Here is a 27,682-nt window from a genome sequence, read left to right on the forward strand (position 1 = left end):
GGTATGTAATCATTTAGAAAGTTAATTTAATAAGGTACTGAAATGATTAAATCATGAAATAATTGAAAGTTTACAGTTTATTATTTACTAACAATTCACATTTTCAAAACTTTTCTCAGGTGACTACATGAAGGCAAAAGAAAAGCTGAGGGTCTCACTGATCTGTCACACTTCAGAGTTACAAACTGATGACGAGGAACAAGTGATTGTGAGGAAAAGAAAAAGTAAGCCAAGTTAAGAGAAAATCTGAGGGCCTCACTGATCTTCAGAGTCTGTTTCTGTTTCTAACTCTGACACTTCAGAGTTAGAAACAGATGATGGTTTTAATTAGGATAAGTAATGAACCAATGTTTTTCAATTCTAAACTAGTTTTTATGTTGCACATACCAGATTGTTAGCTCTTTTGCTTTACTTGTTAGGATCATTTTCGGTGATACAGACTCTCACAGTGAGGCAGATGAGAGGAACAAGAGAAGACGCACCTCCACTCCATTGCCTCCTATTCCTCCACCTACCCTCAATGAAGTTTGCCAGAGTACTACAAGACCTCGGCCAGGCATGAGGCATACTACAGCTCCTGACCACTTGTCCCTAGCCCTCCACCTTACATTCTTACATTCTTAAGTCCAAGTCCACACCACTTCTCTGCTGAACATCAACCAGATTTGAGGAAGCAATCTGACCGTGGTTGTGACACAGGTAGGCCTACTTCAGTAAACAATGTCATATCACAGGTCTTATCTAAGGTCTTTGTTCTTAATGTGCTCAATTTACCTACCTGTCCTCAGCTCCAATGTCACAAGTTGACACCCCTACGCATCTGCCCTCAAGTCCTGTGTGCCGGATCTCTGCCACCCCTCTGTCAGATGATGGCCAAGACCACCTTTTCGTCCCTAGCTTTAGACTGGGGAAGACCGGCACTGGACCTGTTCCTTGCTCTGGTACAATCATTTTAAAACAGACTGTGACCATATAAATGGTTAAATAAGTAAATATGAAAAAATATTTTTACTTACATTATTATGTGCTCTTTGAAACTAAACCCTGGTCCTCGAGGGCTGCTGTTCTGCATGTTTTAGATGTTTCCCTGCTCCAACACACCTGATTCAATTAAATGGGTTGTTATAACGACCATTCAGCTCCAGCTGTTATATGGCTCCATATCCAAGCCCATGGTATCTGTGGAGGAATAAAGTCATTACGCTTGTCAAATCCTCCCCACACAAGTCCAATGACTTTAATAACTTGTGTGTAGGCCCATACTATAGCAGTTTGCAGACATATAACACAGATGAGACTGAGGAGAGTGAATTAGAGATAATGGTAATGGGAGGGTGTTGCACTTTTCTGCTTCTCTCTTTCTCCACTCACCACTTTACCTTCTCACGCTTTCCAATTGTTTAAGTCTCTATACTCTATTCTCTCTGTATCCTGCATAAAAGATGACTGTGTACTGTATATCAAAACAATCCGGCATATAAATCCATGTATCTCCACACTCAGATCCTATCACCCTTCCCCAGCCCACTGCTGTTTTCAACTAACCTATATACTCCAACAGCATAATACAATCCCTGAAATTCAGTTATGGCTTTTGATTTTGGAGTGCCACCCCAAGATTTCAGTGGCCCCACCTGGCCACTCCTATAAAACATTTCTGGGGATGCCACTGCTTTTGCCTGTTATTTTTTGCACTGCAATGAAGAAAACTATATGACAACAATAATGTTTAATGTAACTGGCCCTCTAACAGCACCACTGGCCCCAATGTAACTGCCCCCCCCCATGGTCTAGAACCTCCCCTAGCTACATTGCAAATCAAGACAAGAGCCTTTTCATAAGGCCCAGTGGCAGACATGCTGTCTGAGGCTGTCAAATATCAGCACTCATGGAATGCCTCCTGTACAATTAAAGTAGGCCTACTTGGTTGGAACTAACTTAAACTAACTAACTAAATTATAAACAAACAACAAGAAAATGTGTATGTAGACACAGCTGCCCCTCTAATTGCATTCACTCTCATTCCCATAGCTATGGAGATCTCCAGCTAGTAGCTAGTATACTAACTTTAAGCACAGAAGTATAGGCTAATATACGAATCGTCACAGGCAGAACAGTAATTTTCTTTCTAAGGACATTTTAAAATTGTGTGTAACAGGGTATGAATGCATTGATGTTGGCTAAAACGTGTTGTACATTGATGGGAAAAATATTATGTTTTTTTATAAATAAAAAAGGAAGATTTGCTCACTGATTGCCTCAATGCACTTCATTAAAACGTGCAACAGAGCTGAAAGCGGTAATTTAGGTGGGGGGAGGGAGTGTGGGGAGGGTTTCTTGCACAGGTGTGATTGTCTTTTTCAACTGATACCATCTGGCACTTTTGGCCTTGTTTGAACACACACTGGAGAGCCGTTTTGTAATGTTTCTAATATATATTACAGAAACTTGGGTTCATCAAAGATTTATTAACTAAGTACCAACTAGCAAGCTCGGTTAACATGTGCCTCCAGTTTGGTGTGTGCGTCTTCTACTTAAGAACCTGCTGCTATGTCGTCAAGAGTGTTCTGGTTCTGACATCCAAAATGGACAAAACGATATTACGAGACTATTTTTTATTTTTTGCAGTTACCAGCATAAAGGATATGGAATAATCAAACAAAAGAGTAAATGGCTCGTAATACCATTTGTGTTGTATGGTTATTCCGTTATTCCAAAATAAAACAAAACAACGGAAACTTCGCATTTCCCCATCATCTTGTTCTGACATCCGAAATGGACAAATCGATGTTACGAGCTTATTTTTCATCTTTTGCAGATAGCAGCATAAAGGATATGGAATAATCAAAACAATGATTAATGGCTCGTTATACCATTTGTGGTATATGGTTATTTCATTATTCCAAAAAAAACGAAACAACGAAAAACAAGCCGTAATACTTAAATGTGTGTTTGAGTTACTAAAATGACAAACTATATTATGGCCCTATTTTGCGTTTGTCAACACGGGTTGCAAAATAGAAAAACCAATGGCCACAAGGTACACGGACCATTATAACACGGCTTGTCATACTTATAAAAAAAGCTTAGAATTATATTTTTGATATCTAGAATTCGAATTTTGGATATCAAGAATTCATTGGTTAAATGATAAAACGGCTTGCCATAACAGACATCCTCGGATTTAAATAATAATAATTAACCTTGCTTAATGTGCACACTGTTGGATCCAGTGGAGAACAAATCCACTGCTCATCTTACTGGTATGATGCACCTGTGCACCGGTTGCTTTTCGCTTGGACATAACTTGCGTTCCTGTTGCTTTCCTAATTGTGTCGATTCTGACTGCACACGTCACTGCTGTTGCTTGCCCTTATAAGGAGCTGTCGGGGCATGTATGTATGCAAATTCAGGAGCACGAGGACGCGCTTTAAAATTAAGACAAAACTTCTGCTGCGTAGGAACACATTTTCAAGCGTTCGTGAATTTGGCGGATGTCTTTTTCTTACGTTGTTTTTCCGAAGCCCGTAAGAAACAATTCAGAAGAAACTAAAGAAAATGTTCAAGAACGAGGCCGAATGTGTTGATTGAATTAAACATACAGCAGTAGGTCCGATACAGGAAGACACGGCGACACTTTGTTGCAGAAGGATGATGGTGCAAGTTTTGTCCATGGAGCATTCAACGGTTAATAAAAAGAATCATGTAGACGTGTTTGAGTAATCGCATAACTTATTACACATGTAAACGGAGTAATCCTGTTATTGGCATAAACCGACAATTGCTATCGGGTTTCTCATGGTCAAGTGAACGCACTCAGTGGAGTAGTAGAACAAAACAGTTGCATTAGTATAGTAGTTAGTAAAAGAGATATTAGCAGCATCTGCAGAATTAGTAGTTGTAGTAGTGGCATAAGATATAGCAGTATCAGTAGTAGTAGTTGAGTTGTGGTGCTCTAACGGTGCGTGTCCACTACAGCGGAGCGGGCGGTGCATTGGCGTCGGCTTCCAATTCATTTTCATTTCGCCCGGTTTCATTGAAAATGGATTGGAAGCCGACGCTCCGCGCCGCACCGCTGTAGTGGACACGCACCGTTAACAGTGCGTTCACACTGCAGCGACGCGATGCGAGCGACAACAGGTTTTCCATTCATTTTCTATGGAGCCAGGCGAATCGCTTGCGTGGTGCATTGTGGGTAGCGACGCGACAGTTGAGATTTTCTAAACTTTATGCAAATGAAGAGCGATTTTCGCTAGCGATGTCCAATCGGAGTGTTTGCTTGTTTCTCGTAACGTAGCAACCATGGTGAACATTTCCAGCTTTCTAGGTTTCAAGATGGAGGAGAAACTGATTGTGTGGCTGGGTACCCAGTACTGTATGACACGTCTCTGTATTCGTACAGAGATGTTAATATAAAAAATTATGCATGGCGCAAGGTTGCCGAAATTGTCGGTGCTCCTGCTGGGTATTTTGTACTTTCAAATTCAGTCTAGTCACATTACGTAACTTCGTTCTGTGGTAACTAGAGCTAGCTAATTAGCCAGGCTGGGACTCCCTAGGCTAGTTGTATCGACAGATTAGCAGACACTTCGAGTAATATAATAAAACGTGTTTACACATGTCAACGTGTATGTCTATTAAACAGTTTTCAAATAATGTCTTTCTAGCTGAGGATTGAAAAAAAAAGTTGAAAAATGTAAGAGACAGCTACAAGAGAGAAAAGAACAAGGAGAAAGAGTTGGGCAGGAGTCGAGCAGGCCTGAATAATCACAAACCCTGACAGTATGCTGCTGTGATGGGGTTCCTGGCTCCATTTATGGAGTACAGGGACTCTAGCAGCAACTTCCAGAGGCCTGCTACCACATCCTCAGTCAGCCAGGTCAGTGAGGATGAAATAGGGCAGGCAGCCACACAGCCAGACAGCGAGGCAGGCGAGCCAGGAACCCCTGCCAGTGAGGCCAGAGCAGCAGCAACCACCAGCCAGCCCCCAGCATCCTCTGGCCAAAACAGGGTGCGCAAAGAGAAGCTGTCGGCATTTGAAGAGAGGATGCTTGGTGCCTTGGAGCAGGCACAGACACCTGCCGCAGCTCCTCTTCCACCACCTCAAGCAGAGGACGAGGATTAGCTTTTTTTTAAAAGCCTTCTCCCTGCCCTGAAAAGACTGCCACCAACTAAACGGTCAGTATTAAAATTTAATATTCACCGCTTGATTTTTGAGGCAGAGATGCAGGCCACACAGTGATGTGTAATAAACCAGAAATTGTTACTGACAGAACTTTGTGTTGCTTTTATTGAATTGGGCTGTTGGTGAATGGTTGGTAGTGAAAATTAATAATGATGAGAATCAAACATGACCACAGAATGATTTAAGATCATATTTTATGAAAAGAACATTCTGGAACTGTTTGCCTTTTGCTGATTAATGTGGGTGGCTCTTAAAAGAGCCTTTGTTTCTTGATGACATGGGCTACACAACTGATTGCTGCCAGGGCACTGCACCTTCTGCATTGAAATATGCAGAGAATGCATCCCTCACGTGAATTGCTGCACGTGCAGCGTTGTTGCTGCCCAGTCGTGGAGCCTCCTGGAGACCTGCTGACCCCTCCTGGCCAGGACTGGCTGCTCGCGATCCAGTGGCCCCTCTCCTGGACCTCCGGATGAAGTTGTGGAGGATGCAGGTGGCCTTCACACACGCCTCTGCTTTTGTCGGGTTGACACCAATGACACGCCGATACATTCTCAACTGGCTGGAGAGAATACCAAACGCACACTCGACTGTCAACCTGGCATGGCTGAGGCGGTAGTTGAACATCCTCTTCTCCCTGGCGAGGTTTGTCCCAGGGAAGGGGCGCATGAGGTTGCTCCGCAGAGGAAAGGCCTCATCACCTACGAAGACGTGTGGTAGTGGTCCACGTGGCTCTGCTCCAGGGATGATGGAGTTCTATGGGAGGTCCAGGGTTCCATCTTTCAGGGCCTCACCAAACGCAGAGTTCCCCAGGGTCCCACCGTCACTGTTCCGTCCATAGCCACCGACATCGATGACCCGGAACATGCAGTCGGCGTCTACAACCGCAAGGGGGACGATGGAGAATGTCCCCTTGTAATTGTGGAACAGTGACCCTGAGTTGGAAGGGGCCTGGACTACATGCTTGCCATCGATGGAGCCCAGGCAGTTGGGGAAGTTCCAACTCTGAAGGAAACCTGCAGCAATGTCCCTCCAGTCCTGCTTGGTTGTCACAGGCATTAATTCTTCCACCAGGCAGTCCCAAATGGCCTGAGACACAGCCCCAACAACACCTGCCACAGTCCTTGCGCCCACACGATGCCTGAAGCTGATTGTCATGAACGAATCCCCCGTGGCAAGGTATATACAAAGAAATACCATACATACAATTTAATGCATAGAAAATAACTACACTATATTTTAGTATGACAACACTGAAATATTAACTGTTTACTATAAAGGCTATAAAAGCTTACCGTAGACAAATAGCGAGGCGTTCAGCTGGGCTGATCGCCTCGCGGAAAGAGGTGTTTAGCCTCTCTATCTGGGGTCCCACTCTGGTCAGCAGGTCATCAAACTCGGCCCGGTTCAGCCTGAGGTACCGCTGGAACAAGTCGTCGTCCAGTCGCAGCTCCTGAACCAGCCGGTGATAAGCTCCGTTGGTTACCCGCAAACGGCGAATGGGATGAACCCAGAAGCGTCGGTATACGTTTTTATAGCGTATTTAGCGTATTTATACCAATGTATTCCCTCCAAAAATATATAAAGAGCGGGAGGGAATTTAATTCGTTTTTTCTGAATACAGGGTGTGGTTATCTATCAAAATCCAGCTAGACCTATGCATACAATTATTTACAATGTTAGTGGAAACATTGTATAAGTGCTAGCTAGCTTGCAGAATTTGTACCTATTACAATAGCCTACATTAATAATACAAATTAGAGTAAACACTATAAATACAACATTATACAACATGGACCATAGACAACTCTGTATTCCAGCCGGCACAATAGCAGTTACATAGTGCGGGTGGCATTTAATCTTTCACTCGGCGTAAAACAAAGTGCGGAAAAAATAACATATTGTGTGCAATCGATAAGATCATGTCAGATCTATAAAGCATATTGGATTTTTGCTTAATGTGTGTAAAAGTTGTATTTTGCCATGACATTATACGAACTACAGCAGTGACTTTAGAGAACTACAACTCAGCATTATTCTGTCGACACGCCCCCGAGCGTGGTGCACTGTGGGAAGGCGAGCGATGGCAAGCGATTCGCGTCGCTGCAGTGTGAACGCACTGTTAGTCTTTTAATGAGACGAGTAGATTGAATAGCTTGTCTTGTGTCTCCACTAATCAGCTAATACCAATCACCTGTGTTAGTGGCGCGTGTTTGTGTGGTTTCCACGGTGATGGTGCAGCTATGATTGCTAACGTTCTGAGGGCAGATTTTCTGGACTGCGTGAGCTTTCTAGCTATCTGTCTGGACACAATAATTTTCCTTCGGGGGTTAATTAAGTACCTATCTATCTTATTGACTATGGAAACTTTATCATTGAAATTATGAGCAGTTTTGAGGATTTGTGGATCGATGAGCAAGCAGAGTTGACAGTAGAAAGGTAAATGTTGGAAAAGCTAACATTAAGATTTCTTATGAGTTAAATACTGATTGTTTCATATAGTAGGTATACGTCTGTATGTAGCATATTGTTTTCATATAGTTCAAGTTCAAGTCTTTCATTGTCCGATGCACATTCTTAAGACAACGCAAGCACCTGGCATTTACATAAGCCTAACGTAAGTACACATAAAATAAATTACATCAATGCTAAGCTTAAATGAATAAACCCAAATATACAGATATCTATAAATAATACAATACAAATTACTGTAAATACTGTGTTTACTGTGTGTTTACTGTACAGATTACTGTAAATAATGAAATATTTTTATTTTGCTTTCATGGCCATTTTATAATAGCCTAGCAAAATTTTAGCTGCTTTCTCCCCTTGAGGAATGTGTGGCACCACATTTAGTCAGTGCTTCAACAATCAAAAAACCCTTGTCTGCCATAACCTGTTCTCCTGAATAGATGTTAGTGTACAAGTCAGAGTGTGCACTGATCTCCTTGTCTGATATTCTTCCTCACCACATTTTGGAAACAAATGATATTGAGCCATAGGGCTTGATACCTATTATAGGGTGACCAGATTTGAGTTTGTGAAAAAGAGGACACTTCGTCACGGGGGGGGGGGGCATTTAGTCCAGTTCTTCTGTGGCTTTCAGTGGTTGTTTAATGCTTGTTATATTAAAGCAATAATGATAACAAATACAAAATTCTAAATAATAAATGGTTAATGGTCACACGTTAACATAAGAAAATTAAGACACTTTTTAGTCCTGCTCATATATTCAACAAAGGCGGCAAGGTGCTCATTGTTGCTAGATTGGAAATGGTATCATACCAAAGGCTCACAATCATCGTATTTGGAGGATAATTATCGTGCATCTGGCAACACTGAAAAGGCGGTTGACCAATGACAGTTCTCTCTATGGTCAGAGCTCGCGCAAGAAGGTGGAACTTAAGGGATATACGTTATATTAACTCTATGGGAGATACCCTTCCAAAACTTGTAAGGCCGGGCGTAATAATTCGTTTGTGAAAGACCCGGAAAAAACACAAATATCCAACGAGGCAAAATCCCGGACAATTTTGGAATCCCTGCCGGACGCATTTTTTGGTCTCAAAAAGAGGACATGTCCGGGTAAAAGAGGACGTCTGGTCACCCTACCTATTAGATCCTTGAGTGTGTTATGATGTTTGTAGTTTGACCTGAGGTCTAGGCCCTAGGCCTGAAATTGAATGGCCTGTAAATAAAAAACTCCAGCCAGATTACGCCACTGTGTGTGGTTTGTTTATTTACATCAACTGGACTAGTACTCTCACGCTAGCAAGCTTGCACGATATGCTACCCAACGTTATGCTACTCAACAGCAACCCAACAAAAACGTTTTATAAATGATCTGTGAGGAAATGTCTTCCTTAAATCCGGTCGTGAGTGGTTGGTTGCCAGCCTGTCTATTGGAACGGTAAGATGCAGCAATACCGCCCGGTAGACTACGCTACTATAGCTGGATCTGTGCTAACGTTATCCACAGGTTCCGTTGGGTCGATTTCGATTTAACCGTGGCAAAACAGAAAAAGCCTTATCCTTTACATGCCTGTGTACATTTGACATTACAATCCCAAACACAACAAGATTTCGGCATGACGTTAATCTTTTCGATCTTTTAAATGAACTACTCTGAACTACTATGCTATGCTCCCATACTAACTGCTGTTGACAGGATGACAGTTATCCACCATGAAGTGTCTTGGCAACCGTTGTTTACAAACATTCTGATTAGGTCAATAGACAAGTTTACGCGCCAAAACTAGGGGGCCGCCATAACTCTACAAATATGCAATTCATTTCCGCCGGAAGTGGTTTGCACAGCGTCTGCCGGTGTAAACAAAGCGATTTGTCTATGCTAGCTTGGGATCACGGTTCTACTACTTTGACATACTTGTCGTTTGACATTTACTACTGGATAAGTTGCCAACGTTGTGGCATGTACTTGTGGATAACGTTGTTGCCATACTTTTAAGTACATTTAGAGTAGATTTATAGTTATAAAGCTTTTGCCAGTCCATCATTTTGGAGCTTTTAACATGGAGCAAAGGCAGTGTCAGTAGATTACTTTGAGTCTGTTATTCATTAGAACATTTGTTGTCTAGCTCTTCAATCTCTCAGCAAAATGTAGGCTAATTATTTGGCTAAAGGATGCCACATGTATCAGACAGAAGTTGTTCAATACATTCGTAACCTGACATTAAAAACATTTAGCGTTATAGTCGGTTGACTAATCGCATTGTTGTACCCAGTCAAAGGAATAAACACACCGGAACATCATGAACATTCAATGGTCTTGCCAGTTATCCTGGCAAAACATGTAGCATAATGTTCTTCATTTATTGCCAGGACACGGTACAAGTAGCCTAGGCATACGTAAAATTGAAAGCTAACGCTAATTCGTTTGGAATTTCTAATAATAAAATATTATTTCTAATAAAAACATTTATAGTCGGTTGACTGATCGCGTTGTTGTGCCCAGTCAAAGGAATAAACACACAGGAACATCATGAACATTCAATGGTCTTGCCAGTTATCCTTGCCAGGACACGGTACAAGTAGCCTAGGCATACGTAAAATTGAAAGCTAGCGCTAATTCGTTTGGAATTTCTAGGCTATACTTGATGTAACATGTTGATGTTCAGCCTATTCAATTTAACAACTTCAGAAGGACAAGACAGGCAGTACACTGTTATCCTTATTTATGTGGCTTGTCACTGCCTGAAGTGCCTACGTATCTATTCTTCCTATGAACCCGGTTATGACTGCTTTAAACAAGCACCGGTTGGCTATACACCTCATGCCGGGCTTATATAGACGTGTGTATTGGCACTTTATAAGGTTTGAATTATTATATCAATGTATAATTATTAAATCCACTGCAACAATAGGACAAAGGAACACCAACAAAATGTGAATAGCCTACAAACAATACTGTAGTATAGCCTAACAGTAACAGGCTAGAGGCGATTCTAGAGGCGATTCTAGGTTTTAAAACTGGCCATGGCACTCTATCTAACCACTCGTTCAGGTGCTTTCTCGAGTGTTTGCAACCAACTACCGCACATGTCGTTCCCGAACCAATTTTCTTCATGTTGTAAATGTTATATCCTCTTTGTCACTGCGATATCAATGCTTTGTCGGCACAACGGATCTAGCTAACAAAAAAACCCCAGCCCGCCAGAACGGAAGTGGATTGCATATAGGGGAGCAGTTCAGGAAGTAGAGCGGAAACGGCTCATGAACTTGTCTATAGTGTACTATTTATTGTTATCTGTGATTTAGGAAGTTTTAGTATTAGGGTTAGTATAGTCGATTATTTATTTCTATCTGTATATTTAGGAAGTTTCACTTATTTAAGCTCAGCATAGATGTAAATTGTGTTCCGTGTACTTATGTTATGTTACGCCAGGTGCTTGCGTTGTCTTGTCTTAAGAATTTCAGTGCCCAGTCTAACCTTGTGTTGTTCTGTGTACCTGACAAATAAAAGACTTGAACTTGAACTAGTTTGCAAAGAACTGGACAACCATGCTACCATTACATTACATTTATGCATTCAGACCCGTTTATCCAAAGCAACTTCCAAACGAGAGTTTTACAAAAGTGCATAGGTCACCGATCATAACAACAAAATAGTCCCAAACATTGCGGGTAGCCAAAACATGAAGCATACATTGTGAAAACTAAAAAAGTCCCAAAGGGAAGAACCATAAGAGCATGTAGTTGAACAAGTTACATCTTGCATTGAACATGTTGAGGTATTCAGGGTGACAGTGATATAATTGTGACAGGGACAGACGTTGTCTGTTTATATTCTGTTCACTATTCATTCAAAAGTTCGATTAAATGAGTTGAATTAAAGAGAGTGGTTCATTTGAATATAACAAAAATTTGATAAACCTTACTTTGTCAATGTAATGCCTATAATAAAATCAGTTATAGCCTATTCAACATATCACAAGGTCAAATCAAATGGCATAAAGTACAAATATGATACAAAGGAAGTTGAGAGTAAAACGTAAAAACTAGGGGTGCCGTAGATGGAGAGAGATATGTTTAGGGGTGACATGAGCCAGAAAAGTTTTGGAACCACTGGCTTAGACGCCAGCTTCTCTGTGATTGGTCGCGTCGCCAGAAGAGAGAAAGAAACATAACATCTGTACAGTGAAAATAGACCAGGGCGTAACTTCCGCCCTACAAATCAACAGAAAACCAATTACAGTGCCCTCCAAAAGTATTGGAACAGTGAGGCGAATTCCTTTATTTTTGCTGTAGATTGAAAACATTTGGGCTTGACATCAAATAATGAACGTGAGACCAGAGATCAACGTTTCAGCTTTTATTTCCAGGTATTTACATCAGGATCTGATGCACAACTAAGAAAATATCACGTTTTGTTTGAATCCACCCATTTGTCATGTGAGCAAAAGTATTGGAACAGATATACTTAAAACATATTTAAGTGAATAAGACTTAATATTTAGTTGCAAATCCTTTGCTTTCAATAACTGCAGCAAGTCTGTGACCCATTGACGTCACCAAACTTTAGCATTCTTCCTTTTTGATGCTTTCCCAGGCTTTTACTGCAGCCTCTTTCAGTTGTTGTTTGTTTTGTGGGGTTCCTCCCTTCAGTCTCCTCTTAAGCAGGTAAAATGCATGCTCTATAGGGTTTAAGTCTGGAGATTGACTTGGCCAGTCTAATACCTTCCATTTCTTGCCCCTGATGAACTCCTTTGTTGTTTTGGCAGTGTGTTTTGGGTCGTTATCTTGCTGCATGATGAAGGCTCTGCCAATCAGTTTGGTTGCATCTTTCCTTAAATTGGCAGACAAAATGTTTCTGTAGACTTCCGAGTTCATTTTGCTGCTGCCATCATGTGTTACATCCTCAATGAAGATTAATGAGCCCGTCCTAGAAGAAGCCATGCAAGCCCAAGCCATGACATTACCTCCACCGTGTTTCACAGATGAGCTTGTGTGTTTGGGATCATGAGCAGTTCCTTTCTTTCTCCAAACTTTAGCCTTTCCATCACTTTGGTAAAAGTTAATCTTTGTCTCATCAGTCCATAAAACTTTGTCCCAGAATTTTTGAGGTTCATCTCTGTACTTTTTGGCAAATTCCAGCCTGGCCTTCCTATTCTTCTTGCTAATGAGTGGTTTGCATCTTCTGGTGTAGCCCTTGTACTTTTGTTCATGAAGTCTTCTGCGAACAGTAGATAGTGATACCTTCACTCCTGCCATCTGGAGGTTGTTGCTGATCTCACTAACAGTTGTTTTAGGGTCTTTCTTTACAGCTCTCACAATGTTTCTGTCATCAACTGCTGATGTTTTCCTTGGTCTACCTGTTCGACGTCTGTTACTTAGTACACCAGTAGTTTTCTTCTTCTTCAGGACATTCCAAATGGTTGTACTGGCTATGGCCAATGTTTCTGCAATGGCTCTGATTGATTTTCCATCTTCTCTAAGACTCACAATTGCTTGTTTTTCACCCAAAGACAGCGCTCCGGTTTTCATGTTGTTTTCACCTCTGAATACAGTCTGCATAGACAAAACCTATCTTACCCAATCTGAACCTGAGTGTAGACATTCAGTGGTATTTATTGATTGAATAATGTATGTAATAGGACACACCTGGGCAACAAAACACACCTGTCAGTCATATGTTCCAATACTTTTGCTCACGTGACAAATGGGTGGGTTCGAACAAAAAGGTGATATTTTCTAATTTGTGCATCAGATCCTGATGTAAATACCTGGAAATAAAAGCTGAAACGTTGATCTCTGGTTTCACATTCATCGTTTGATGTCAAGCCCAAATGTTTTCAGTCTACAGCAAAAATAAAGGAATTGACCTCACTGTTCCAATACTTTTGGAGGGCACTGTACATCTGTACAATTTTGCTATTGCCCTTGATTGACAAGTTTGTTGACCAAACTCGTAATGCTAATTTACTTGTTGATATACCGATTTTCCATACTAAGAGATCTCATCCTTACTCTTGTAATAGTAAATAATAGGTGTTTTGGAATAACGAGAAGGACGCTAATACAGATTGTAAAACATGTAAGGAATGTAGATATGAATAACTAGGTGAACATATGTTTAACAGTAAATGTTAAGGGTTATTAATAGTTGTGCACATATAAAATAACCCAGGGGGTTACAATTGGTTGATGTCACTTCCTGTTGACTGGATGATTTAGTTGGAATCCACACATAAATTCCATAGTGCATGCCCAAGTGCAGGGGCGGACTGGGGGAAAAAAAGTGGCCCGGGAGTTATACTGTCAGACCACCCCACTCAATACGCGGCCCGTTGCCCACTCAATGCATCGCACGTATCGACCAGTCATTGGCCTACTTGAAAAAATACCCATACACTTAACATTATTTTGGATGATTACAAAGAAATTACATCATCATATATGTTTCATTTCTTACGTTGAAATTCCGAAGTCCGTAAGAACACGGTGTCAGAAGACACTTCAGAACATTTTTGAAAAATAGGCACCATGAGTGTGAATACAGATCACGAGGAGTATAAATCTCAGTCAGTGATTGGAGCCTACTAAAGGTCTTTGAGCAATTTATACGTTATCAAGCTGTGTAATATGGAATAGTATGAGATACTAGCGATTTCAGAGGGAAGGCCGGTTGGTGATGGAAGTGGGCCGGTATTTTGGACCATCCCAACCCCGTCGATCCACCGGGGATTCCCCCAGTATCCCGGATGGCCAGTCTGCACCTGCCCAAGTGTGTGTTTACATGCAGTTTCTTATCTGCAGTTAAATACTACTAAAACAAAAGATATGATTATTGATTTTAGAACATCTACTGCAGATCACGTTACCATAACTATTAAAGGACAGGTTGTGGATCGTGTGGAGAGTTACAAATACCTAGGTATAGTCCTTGATTCCAAACTGACATTTGATTTGAATTGTGAAATGGTCTGTAAGAAAGGTCATCAGCATCTGAGTTGCCTTAAGCCTAGTTTATACTTTGGTCGCCGACACTTTTGAAATGGTCGCCGACGAAAAAAAAAAAGTGTCGCTCAGGCTGCTGCATTTATACTTCGGCAAACAGTCGCCTGTGCTCAAGGTTCGCGTGACGTAAACAGAATCATTTTACCGTTACATTCATAGCTATGGTTACATTGTTTAAACTTTGTAGCCTAGGTGATCGATCAGAGAAAATGGCTGTAGCTAATTTTGAGAGGCATTATTAAGGTGTGGATATGTTCTAACTTGCTCTGCCAATCTCTCCTTTATTCCTTCCATCTTAAACAGCTGTTGAGCGTTCACTGAAAATTTTAAACAAAGCAATCAACGACGCGTGCCGTCTATCTTGCCAATCAAACTTGCGCGACACAATGTGACGACATCAGCACCAGTAGAAATTTCTCCTGGTAGGCGACACTTTCAAGCGACGGTTAAAAGTGTCGACCGTGACGCCATTTCTGTCGGCGACCTTTTCAAAAGTGTCTGCGACCTAAGTATAAATTGGGCTTTAGGAAGCTTGCCAAATTTCACATTGACAGACACATGCTGTCATTGTTTTATGTTGCTTTTATTGAATCTATTGTGTCATTTTCCATTGTGGTGTGGTATGGGAGTCTGTCAGTGAAGAACAAGAACTCCTTATACCAAATTGTCAAGTGGGCGAATAAGATAATAGGAGTAAATCAATGGACTCTAGAATACATTTATACAACTCAGTTGTACAGGAAGGCAAGTATTATTTTATGTGATGAGCTGCATCCCTTAGCTCTATGGAGTCTGGAACTATTTTGGCCGTTTTTGAGTACCTTTGATTTGCCCTTGATATACTACATAAAGAAATGTTTATCATACCAATGTTTGGTATCTTTTTTTTCAGCACAATCTCATCTACAAGACCTGTTAAATTAAGTTTTTCACTTTTGCATACTTTTCAACATACTGGACCCAAACAGACACAAAACCACAAGCTGCGTGTGGGAAAATGATGGTTTTTTGACTATAATACACACACACATGCTCAATGAAGCATTTCAAAAGTTTGAAATTGAAGCACAAGTTGTATATGTGAACATACAAAGGTAAAGTTTAGATATAATCAAGCTATTTACAAAGAGAGCAGGTCTATCCATATGCACTGTTATTCATGTATATTTGTCAATACTAACTGTAAAAAATATGGAAAAAAGTATTTTGGGCTGAAATACCTTTTTTTCGCCACTACATGTCATACTTGGCTCATTTATAACTTTCTCTTTGACCTCCGTGGCAATGGCTCTTTATTCTCTGTATGTCAATAAAAAAAATTCAAAGATGTAAAAGATTCAAAAATCAAGATGTTCTGAGGCATTTGTACTACAGTGAAGTAGAAAAGAATAATATAATAAGATAAACGAAAGCAATAAATGTTTTTCTCACCTCTCGTTGTAAACAAAAAAATCTTGGTCGTCCATTTTTTTTCTTTTTTGCTCTTCGGTTGAAATAACAAGTTGACGGCATGTTAGACAGCGTGTCCGCCTCATTTCCCCCCAAATAAGTCCAAATATATAACTATACTACTCAAAATCGCCCCAAAATTACTCAAAATACTTCGAAAACTAGTCATAATAAACCTAATTCGTTTTTTCTTAGACGTCTCTTTGTCTTCTCGCTTTCTCCTGCATCCTATAGCTATGAGTCAGCAGAAACCACAGTTTTTCTCCGTTTCATTTTTGTACAAAAAACGAGAAAAATATTAAAATAAATGCAACGCGCGCATAAAAGAGCCATTTTTTGATGCACTTTTTTCATGAAATTGAAATGATCATATCTTAAGTTTTACTTGGCGGATTTACAAAAATCAAACACTCAAACGTAGCCTCAGGTCTGCACTTCCGCATGAAATTGACGGCAGCCCTCTGCTTCACTTGGTTTTCATGCTGCGCGAGCCTAAAGTCGACCTGCGCTCTGATCGCGCCGGCGCGATCACCGACTCGGATTAAGCAACGGGTTTCAGTTACTTCCCTCGGGTTGCCGGTTTGTGGTCCCGAGATGGAAAATGAAACGCTACAGGAATACATTTGTTCCTGCAGCAATTGAGGTTTTAAATAATAATGAGAGACAATAAGGGATATGCATGTGTTTGGTGCAGCCTGTCATGATGTTATTAACGATATATTTGTTGTGAATTGTTGTGTCTTGTATGTGTTTTTTCTGGACAACAAAATTCCATTTATCTGTAAAACAATTTTACCTATGGGTATGAAATAAATCTACCTTGACATGCAGATATTTGCCCTCAATCAACAAACCAATCGGACTCCCTTTTTATAGGGTGTGGCTAGAAAGTTAACTGGACTGATCCAATGGACAATGAGAGAGAGATCCATCTATCTATATATATATGGCCCAAGCCGGATTCAAACACGGGCTGGTACCTTGAGGCCTCAGCCCATATGGTACCCGCTCTACACAGTGATGGCACAACTATCCTTATGAATGACTATTTTCCATTAATATCCCTTTTGTACCAAACTCTCGCACTCCCCGTGTGACTCACTCACCGACTCACTCACCGTGTCAGCCAAAAAAATACTTGAAACACACGGTAAAACATTTTTATAGGTAAATAGACCCTGGGAGTCATTGTTTCATCATCAACGCTGGTAGGTACTAGAAGGTGAGAGAAAAATGATAGTACCTTTGCCAAGAACTTTGCTCATTTCAGTTACTGGACCCAACTAGAAGCACACTATAAAATCGATTAAATCCCCATTATCTTTTGTTTGTCTGACCAGTATGAGTATGTGTGACATGTGATGTCTATATTAGTCCACTACTTTTAAGCCATTATGCAGCATAATCTGTGAGTTTTTGAATTGCAAATTTCCAGTGGGCCGAAATTGATAGGTCTTTGAGAGTAGCTGCACATTTTGAGAGAAAAAGAAATGACGATTAATTATGCTTCATACAGTAAAATGTTGGAGTCTGTCAGAGTTTTGATTTCTGTCGTTTTGTTAATGCATTGTCTGCTGTTTGTCAATATCAGGCAATTTAATGGTTAATTCAATGGTAGATATTTTAATTCAAAATATTGTATTTCTATATTTTCTGTATTCTTTAAGTTTCACATCGCTTCCATTAGTCAGCTCCTGTCTTGGGTCCTTGATGGGAAAGTGTTTACCTCTATCTAGGTGAACATGCATTGCATACAATATTATTCATGCTCACTGAAAAAGAGTGGTTGCCTTACCTTTAAAGGTAAGGTTATAGAATTATCCTAAGCAGACAGTGTATTGTAGTGCTTTTCCCATACAGTGATATTCAAAAAATAATAAGTCATATAAGTGATAATTGTAACTAGTCTAGCATTTAAATAATACTTACACTGTACCTGTGCCGTTTATTTTTGGGGGGTTTTCTTCCTGGTATGATGGATTGGATTGATATGGAGTTAACTTTTAAAGTTTAAAGTTCCTATCTAAAGAGTAATGGTTTCGGTTGCTTCACCCATTCAAGGATAAGAGTACTGTGTCCCTCCTAACACTGGGTTATGGGTGTGTGTGGGAAAGCAGAGGTTAAGATTCCAAAGTTGGAACCAGTTTGTCTGCTTTGTCTGAGTTGGCTCGCTCACAGAACCACCTTCAATACAGTCCTAAGAACTGTAAGCAAATGGCATGGACAGGTGTTGCAGTCCTCTCTTACTGTCAGAAAACATGATGTAAAAGAAAATTCCATGTACCTGGAGGTAGGAGTCAAATGTATTGTCACCTAAATGTTATGTATACTGTATGTATATACTGTGCACTTAATACAGTGTTAGGGTTGTGGTAATGATGATGTCATGTGGTTTCAGCCTCTGTCAAGTAATGTAATTTGTGTGTAAAATTGTTAGCCAGTAACAAAAGTCAGTGTTTATTCTAACCTTAAACTCAAGCAAAGCAAACAGCATTATTATGGACACAAAACGTGCTTGTTTAGGAAGGGATTCATGAGGAACAAGAAATTACAACTTCAATTTGCAGGCGAACTAAATGTCTTGATAAGATCATATTTATATGTACTTCAACCCACAAATATGATTTTCAATGACATTCAATCTGTAAATCTCAGCCAGACTTGTTTACATCACGTATTGCCTGAATTTTGACTTCACATAGTTAAAATGTGAGTTTTATTTCTGGAATTTGTGAACTTTTTCAGTTGTACTAGCTGGAGTTTTAGCATGCTGCAAACGTTTACCATGCACTCCATCTCATAATTCATCATGTGACCATTTTGTGGTTGTTGAAAAACCATACTGTAACTGAATCACAATCCACTAGGTGTGCCACAGAAAGGTTACCATTTAAATAGTGTTGGGTGTGGTCACATTGAGTTGTTTACACATCAGAAGAAACACCGACAACAACTACAGTTGAAATGCTCTTGAAAAACCTGTTTCTAGTCCTCCCATGTCCAATTCCATGAATACCTACAACTGCAGTTACTCATGTATCATATCGGCCTGACATTAATAAGAAATACACGTTTTCAATTGAGTTGATTTTCCGACAGGTTTTCTCATCATTCAGTACTGCAAAAGATACCAAGACCATGGTATGTGGTAACTTTTTTTTCAAGAACATAAATATCAACTATTGTCTACAAGTCCTGTAGCAAAAATGTAGTTTTAAAGATCATTAAGGTTTTCTAAATATTCAACATGTGGAAAGCGATCTTTCTTGATAAAACATTTTGGGATATGTAGTTTCAGTCAGGACATCGTAGAGGGCGGAGCCTCTGTGAAGAATTGACACTTGAGGAAACAGAAAAGGGGGTATTAGTTGTCTCAGGAATCAATGACTGCTCAGCCAACCAGAGGCTACAAAAAGGTATTGTTGTCACTTTTAAGGTTTTAAGAACTACATTAGCTTTAAATGATATGGGCTTGATATTACAACGACTGAATCTTTTTGTTTTTTTACAGGGGATGAAATTGTGGGTGCCACAATCCACTTTGACGAACTTTCAAAAGCTGATGTGCTAAAATTGTTGAAGCTCATTGAACCTTTTGATCAGAAGGTTGAATTATTATCAAAGAAAACTAAAAGGCCCAGTAAGAGCTTGGGGACCTTGGACAGATGTGTCAAAGCCCCAGAGGAGGTTAGTCCAATGTCACAATAAATATAAAATTAACAGTGTGTTTGAAGATGTACTTAATTATGTCTTGTTCTTACAGATGCTGAAGGATTCATACAATAGACTCTACCATGACAAGATTAAGAAGTTTATAAAGGATAACACGTCTGTAGGTGCTGCGGAAGGCTCTATTAACAGAGAGTTTAAGCCTAGACTCAAAGATGACATTGAATCTTCCATACAGGGCATGGACACAAACACGACAAGAGTAGATGCTCCTAACTTCATACACTCTCCAGTCATTTTGAATGATCCCAGAGAAGAGAATTCATTGCACGTTGAGAGACCAGATATGGATATCAAAACATATGTAAATCCACCAAACATTGACACTCCATCAACTGATTTGAAGATGCCAGGCCTTGAGCAAACTCACATTAGCAATGGTCTAGATGTTTCTTTGCCCAAAGCTGACCTCACAGTGCCTGTCTTAGACCTTACTGCGCAAAAAGACAAAGGTTGTAATCCAGAGGAGAGTAATATCACTATCCCTGCTTTAGATATGTATTCTCCAAAACTTGATACTGAAGGAACAGACAAGAAATTTAAGATTCCCAACTTCAAGATGCAAGACTTTGGGCTCTCTGAACCCAACATAAAAAGGCCAGGTTGTAAAATTATGACATCAGATTTAAGTCTCCCAAGTGTCATGGCACAAGGGGATGACCTCACAAAATCTAAACTAGACTTCAATGCACCATATGTTAGCATGCAAATCCCCAAAAGTAACCTAACAGTCCAGGCCTACAAGAAAAATCCTGACTTAAACGTGGATGATCCCTCTGGTTATTTAAAGGTAGCAAAAGTTAGACTATCTGCCAGAGAGCCAAAAGGTATAGACAATGACACCGTTCTAAAAACTCCAGACATTATCAAATCTCCTCTGATTGATATTCATGACCCAAGATTGTTGAATGCAGATTTACCATCGGTAGACGCAATACTTCTCCAGACTCCAGATATTACTTCAGGAATATTTGGAATACAATCGAATAAGAAACCACAAATAGACCTTATATCTCCAGATGTACTACATGATGGCCCTTTTGAACTTGACTTATCTGGCAAATTGCAAAAAAAATCTGATCTGGACATTGATGTCAATACCTTAACCCCTAAAGCTCCTCAGATAAAAGGTGGGATTTATCTTTCAAATACAAGTTTAACCAAAGTTGACACCAAAGTCTCTAAGTTGGATATGAATACTCCAGATGTTGACCTGAATTACCCTTCTGGAAATTGTACACAAATGCCAAACATTAAGGTGCCTAAATGTGGCCTGTCAAACCCCCAAGGACTAGAACACAATAATGTTGGAAACCTAGCAGAACCTACCATAACTTTTTTATCTCCAAAAGTTGAAAAAGAAATGTCAAGTCCAAACTTCGACATAGCTACGATGGACCTTACATGTCCTATCATTGATGATAGCCCATCTGGAAAATTCAAGATGCTGGACAGTTTTAAAATGTCAGATATTAGCCTATTTGGTACAAAGGTTACGGATCCTGATTCTGAGTTTATTCCAGATTTTGATCTGTCAGCCCCCCAGCAAAAAGGAGAAATTAATCCCTTGGATTTGAATGCGTCTGATTACCTTAAAGGGACCGAGATAGACCTTACTGCTTCAGATTTAAATATCAATATGCCTTCTGTCAGTTTCCCAACCTTTAATAAACCTGACAGTAAAGCGAGTGATTCTGGTATCAAAGCTAATACTCCAAGTAAATTCAGAATGCCTAAACTATTTGGTACACTGTCCAAAAAAACACCAGAGTTAAGTCTCAAAGCTCCAACTATGAAAAGTGGGAATGATGTACCAGACTTACCAAAAGCTAACCTCAAAAAACTTGATTCAGGTACAAACACTTCAAACATAGACACTGATCCTCTCAAGGGTACATTGAATTTTCCCAAACTGAGAATGCCCAATTTTGAGCTCCCAGGGCAAAAAAGACCGAGAAATGTTGACATTACTGGACATGATGTTGGACCAAACTTGATGAAAGGACCACATATTGACACTTATAGAGGCATAGGGAGTTCAGATGCAGATACTAAAAAACCCAGAGTCAACCTTAAAGGTCCCAAAATGGGCCTGCAACTGCCAGATGTTGATTTGGGAAGCCCATTAAGCAAACTCCAGAAGCCTGATTTAAAAGTTGATATAGGTGTAAAAACACCCAATTTAAGCCTCAAAGAACCTTATCTGAACGGTGGTATTGATGTTTCTGACTTGGATTTACCAAACGTAGATGTGAAAGGACCTCAATTAGATCTTAAGACTCAAAATGTGGACATGGGTTCACCTCAGACAACATTTAATACACCAAAACTGAAAATGCCCAAATTTGGGATCTCAGGTCTTAAAAGGCCAAATGTGGACATTGATGGAGATCTAAATGCACCTGCCCTTAACTTTCCGGATCTTCACCTCTCAGATCCAAAGCTCAAAGGCAAAATAAATCCCCCAGATCTGAAACTGGCAACAGCTAATCTGAAAGGCCCCAAACTGGATGTAAATTCCCCAAATATGAACTTAAAAATGCCCTCTGGTAAACTCAATTTACCAACCTTGAAGAAGCCTAAAGCTGAGCTCACTGCTTTAGATTTTGACGTTGATCCCCACTCTGGAAAGCTAAAAATGCCTTCATTTGGTTTCTCAGGAAAACAGCCAAAAAGACCAGATATGGACATAGATACAGGTGTGAAAACACCCAATTTAAGTCTCAAAGCCCCTCATATGAAAGGTGGTATTGATGTCTCTGACTTGGATTTACCAAATATAGATGTGAAAGCACCTCAATTAGATCTTAACACTCCAAATGTAGACATTGGTTCACCTCAGACGAAATTCAAAATACCCAAACTGAAAATGCCAACATTTGGGAAATCAGGTCTTAATGGGCCATGTGTGGACATAGATGGAGATCTAAATGCACCAGCCTTTAACATTCCTGATCTTCACCTCTCAGATCCAAAGCTCAAATGCAGAATAAACCCCCCAGATCTGAAACTGGCAACAGCTAATCTGAAAGGCCCCAAATTGGATGTCAATGCCCCAAATATGAACTTAATAATGCCCTCTGGTAAACTCAATTTACCAACCTTGAAGAAGCCTAAAGTGGAGCTCACTGCTTTAGATTTTGACGTTGATCCCCCCTCTGGAAAGCTAAAAATGCCTTCATTTGGTTTCTCAGGAAAACAGCCAAAAAGACCAGATATGGACATAGATACAGGTGTGAAAACACCCAATTTAAGTCTCAAAGCCCCTCATATGAAAGGTGGTATTGATGTCTCTGACTTGGATTTACCAAACATAGATGTCAAAGCACCTCAATTAGATTTTAACACTCCAAATGTAGACATTGGTTCACCTCAGACGAAATTCAAAATACCCAAACTGAAAATGCCAAAATTTGGGATATCAGGTCTTAAAGGGCCAAGTGTGGACATAGATGGAGATCTAAATGCACCTGCCTTTAACATTCCTGATCTTCACCTCTCAGATCCAAAGCTCAAAGGCAGAATAAACCCCCCAGATCTGAAACTGGCAACAGCTAATCTGAAAGGCCCCAAACTGGATGTCAATGCCCCAAATATTAACTTAAAAATGCCCTCTGGTAAACTTAATGTACCAACCTTGAAGAAGCCTAAAGCGGAGCTCAGTGCTTTAGATTTTGATGTTGATCCCCCCTCTGGAAAGCTAAAAATGCCTTCATTTGGTTTCTCAGGAAAACAGCCAAAAATACCAAATATGGACATAGATACAGGTCTGAAAACACCCAATTTAAGTCTCAAAGCCCCTCATATGAAAGGTGGTATTGATGTCTCTGACTTGGATTTACCAAACATAGATGTGAAAGCACCTCAATTAGATCTTAACACTCCAAATGTAGACATTGGTTCACCTCAGACAAAATTCAAAATACCCAAACTGAAAATGCCCAAATTTGGGATCTCAGGTCTTAAAGGGCCATGTGTGGACATAGATGGAGATCTAAATGCACCTGCCTTTAACATTCCTGACCTTCACCTCTCAGATCCAAAGCTCAAAGGCAGAATAAACCCCCCAGATCTGAAACTGGCAACAGCTAATCTGAAAGGCCCCAAACTGGATGTCAATGCCCCAAATATGAACTTAAAAATGCCCTCTGGTAAACTTAATGTACCAACCTTGAAGAAGCCTAAAGCGGAGCTCAGTGCTTTAGATTTTGATGTTGATCCCCCCTCTGGAAAGCTAAAAATGCCTTCATTTGGTTTCTCAGGAAAACAGCCAAAAAGACCAGATATGGACATAGATACAGGTGTGAAAACACCCAATTTAAGTCTCAAAGCCCCTCATATGAAAGGTGGTATTGATGTCTCTGACTTGGATTTACCAAACATAGATGTCAAAGCACCTCAATTAGATTTTAACACTCCAAATGTAGACATTGGTTCACCTCAGACGAAATTCAAAATACCCAAACTGAAAATGCCAAAATTTGGGATATCAGGTCTTAAAGGGCCAAGTGTGGACATAGATGGAGATCTAAATGCACCTGCCTTTAACATTCCTGATCTTCACCTCTCAGATCCCAAGCTCAAAGGCAGAATAAACCCCCCAGATCTGAAACTGGCAACAGCTAATCTGAAAGGCCCCAAACTGGATGTCAATGCCCCAAATATGAACTTAAAAATGCCCTCTGGTAAACTTAATGTACCAACCTTGAAGAAGCCTAAAGCGGAGCTCAGTGCTTTAGATTTTGATGTTGATCCCCCCTCTGGAAAGCTAAAAATGCCTTCATTTGGTTTCTCAGGAAAACAGCCAAAAATACCAAATATGGACATAGATACAGGTCTGAAAACACCCAATTTAAGTCTCAAAGCCCCTCATATGAAAGGTGGTATTGATGTCTCTGACTTGGATTTACCAAACATAGATGTGAAAGCACCTCAATTAGATCTTAACACTCCAAATGTAGACATTGGTTCACCTCAGACAAAATTCAAAATACCCAAACTGAAAATGCCCAAATTTGGGATCTCAGGTCTTAAAGGGCCATGTGTGGACATAGATGGAGATCTAAATGCACCTGCCTTTAACATTCCTGACCTTCACCTCTCAGATCCAAAGCTCAAAGGCAGAATAAACCCCCCAGATCTGAAACTGGCAACAGCTAATCTGAAAGGCCCCAAACTGGATGTCAATGCCCCAAATATGAACTTAAAAATGCCCTCTGGTAAACTTAATGTACCAACCTTGAAGAAGCCTAAAGCGGAGCTCAGTGCTTTAGATTTTGATGTTGATCCCCCCTCTGGAAAGCTAAAAATGCCTTCATTTGGTTTCTCAGGAAAACAGCCAAAAATACCAAATATGGACATAGATACAGGTCTGAAAACACCCAATTTAAGTCTCAAAGCCCCTCATATGAAAGGTGGTATTGATGTCTCTGACTTGGATTTACCAAACATAGATGTGAAAGCACCTCAATTAGATCTTAACACTCCAAATGTAGACATTGGTTCACCTCAGACAAAATTCAAAATACCCAAACTGAAAATGCCCAAATTTGGGATCTCAGGTCTTAAAGGGCCATGTGTGGACATAGATGGAGATCTAAATGCACCTGCCTTTAACATTCCTGACCTTCACCTCTCAGATCCAAAGCTCAAAGGCAGAATAAACCCCCCAGATCTGAAACTGGCAACAGCTAATCTGAAAGGCCCCAAACTGGATGTCAATGCCCCAAATATGAACTTAAAAATGCCCTCTGGTAAACTTAATGTACCAACCTTGAAGAAGCCTAAAGCGGAGCTCAGTGCTTTAGATTTTGATGTTGATCCCCCCTCTGGAAAGCTAAAAATGCCTTCATTTGGTTTCTCAGGAAAACAGCCAAAAATACCAAATATGGACATAGATACAGGTCTGAAAACACCCAATTTAAGTCTCAAAGCCCCTCATATGAAAGGTGGTATTGATGTCTCTGACTTGGATTTACCAAACATAGATGTGAAAGCACCTCAATTAGATCTTAACACTCCAAATGTAGACATTGGTTCACCTCAGACAAAATTCAAAATACCCAAACTGAAAATGCCCAAATTTGGGATCTCAGGTCTTAAAGGGCCATGTGTGGACATAGATGGAGATCTAAATGCACCTGCCTTTAACATTCCTGACCTTCACCTCTCAGATCCAAAGCTCAAAGGCAGAATAAACCCCCCAGATCTGAAACTGGCAACAGCTAATCTGAAAGGCCCCAAACTGGATGTCAATGCCCCAAATATGAACTTAAAAATGCCCTCTGGTAAACTTAATGTACCAACCTTGAAGAAGCCTAAAGCGGAGCTCAGTGCTTTAGATTTTGATGTTGATCCCCCCTCTGGAAAGCTAAAAATGCCTTCATTTGGTTTCTCAGGAAAACAGCCAAAAATACCAAATATGGACATAGATACAGGTCTGAAAACACCCAATTTAAGTCTCAAAGCCCCTCATATGAAAGGTGGTATTGATGTCTCTGACTTGGATTTACCAAACATAGATGTGAAAGCACCTCAATTAGATCTTAACACTCCAAATGTAGACATTGGTTCACCTCAGACAAAATTCAAAATACTCAAACTGAAAATGCCCAAATTTGGGATCTCAGGTCTTAAAGGGCCATGTGTGGACATAAATGGAGATCTAAATGCACCTGCCTTTAACATTCCTGACCTTCACCTCTCAGATCCAAAGCTCAAAGGCAGAATAAACCCCCCAGATCTGAAACTGGCAACAGCTAATCTGAAAGGCCCCAAACTGGATGTCAACACCCCAAATATGAACTTTGGAGGTCTGGACCTCACAAGGGCTGGATCAGATGTTGACTTTGGCACAGTAATGACCAGACGTTCACCAGACATGAATATTTCTCTACTGAAAGTTAAACTAGATATTAAAGACGTTAAAGACAACTTAGCTAGAACAAAACTGAGTCCCCCAAGTACCTCTTTTGTGGACAACGGCGCAGATCTAAGACTTGCAAATCTCAACGCTGCTTCAAACCCTAAAATGTATACTCCAAAGAGTTATGAAAATGAGCTAGTGAATTTGGGCGACAATGTTGACTCTCAGAGCCATGAATCTCACAAGGAAGCGCCAGTTAATGAAATTGATCAGACTAAAAGGAGAAGATCAAAAATGCGAATTCCCCAAAAATCTGAATATGAAAAATCAATGTTAAATTTAACAAATGAGGACAAGAGTCCTGCAGATTTTGAAGGATATTACGTCACAGTTTTCCCTAAGCAAATAAAAGTAAATGTTAGAGGACAGACTGGTGTAGCAGGTAGTAAAGCATCAAACCAAAGATCACACACACACGGAGGGCTTGATTTTAGTGCGTCAAGTCTAGACCTTGAAGTTCCTGAACAGAATGACTTGAAAGGATCAACATTCTGGTTTTCAAAGCTTATTTAAGGTAAGCATTCAATTTGAGGTTAAATGCGGTAAAAAGACGTTTACATGTAAAATAACAAAAATGTCTAGGCAGAACCTGCTTTTCTTTGTTGTTTTTTTATGTTTGTTGTGAATATGTAGACTATTTGAACTTGTGGTGGTTGTTGGTGCAAAGCACATGAAAGTTACATGGAAGTCCTTGGAAAAAAGCAAAATTATATCAGTTAGATTTACATACTTGTTTTATTTTAGGATTTAAAAACATTAATTGATTATGCATAAACTGCCATTCTGAGAGAAGACTGTGACAGTAATACTAACATTGGCATACTTGCACTTTCCTGTGAAATTAATTTGTAATAAAAATATGACTATGAACTTGACCCTATTTTCTGAAATGCTGTACTACGTTTTACTACGTAAAA

General features: G+C 40.1%; 1 protein-coding gene and 1 long non-coding RNA gene across 6 annotated transcripts in view; one reads left to right on the forward strand and one right to left on the reverse strand.

The window, feature by feature from the left end:
* The window catches only part of LOC124483298, a 58,990-nt gene extending 40,805 nt beyond the window's left edge, over window positions 1-18,185 (reverse strand). For 2 of the 5 annotated variants that reach the window (XR_006957804.1, XR_006957806.1), the window contains exons 1-3: window positions 15,883-18,185; window positions 1,017-1,179; window positions 779-938 (exon numbers count right to left, since the gene is read on the reverse strand). This is a non-coding gene — a long non-coding RNA (uncharacterized LOC124483298). The remainder of the gene's footprint in view (window positions 1-778; window positions 939-1,016; window positions 1,180-15,882) is intronic. The other 3 variants (XR_006957805.1, XR_006957807.1, XR_006957808.1) reach the window with 3 other exon arrangements.
* Window positions 18,186-18,287: 102 nt separating this feature from the next.
* Window positions 18,288-27,640, forward strand: si:ch211-69b7.6 (neuroblast differentiation-associated protein AHNAK). The gene is made up of 5 exons (XM_047043708.1): window positions 18,288-18,401; window positions 19,211-19,252; window positions 19,404-19,527; window positions 19,623-19,798; window positions 19,875-27,640. Exons 1-5 carry the CDS (start codon window positions 18,390-18,392, stop codon window positions 27,276-27,278), a joined length of 7,758 nt encoding a protein of 2,585 aa, XP_046899664.1. The 5' UTR covers window positions 18,288-18,389; the 3' UTR covers window positions 27,279-27,640.
* The last annotated feature ends 42 nt before the right edge of the window (window positions 27,641-27,682 follow it).

This window comes from Hypomesus transpacificus, chromosome 21, assembly GCF_021917145.1.
Source record: "Hypomesus transpacificus isolate Combined female chromosome 21, fHypTra1, whole genome shotgun sequence".
Taxonomy (NCBI): domain Eukaryota; kingdom Metazoa; phylum Chordata; class Actinopteri; order Osmeriformes; family Osmeridae; genus Hypomesus; species Hypomesus transpacificus.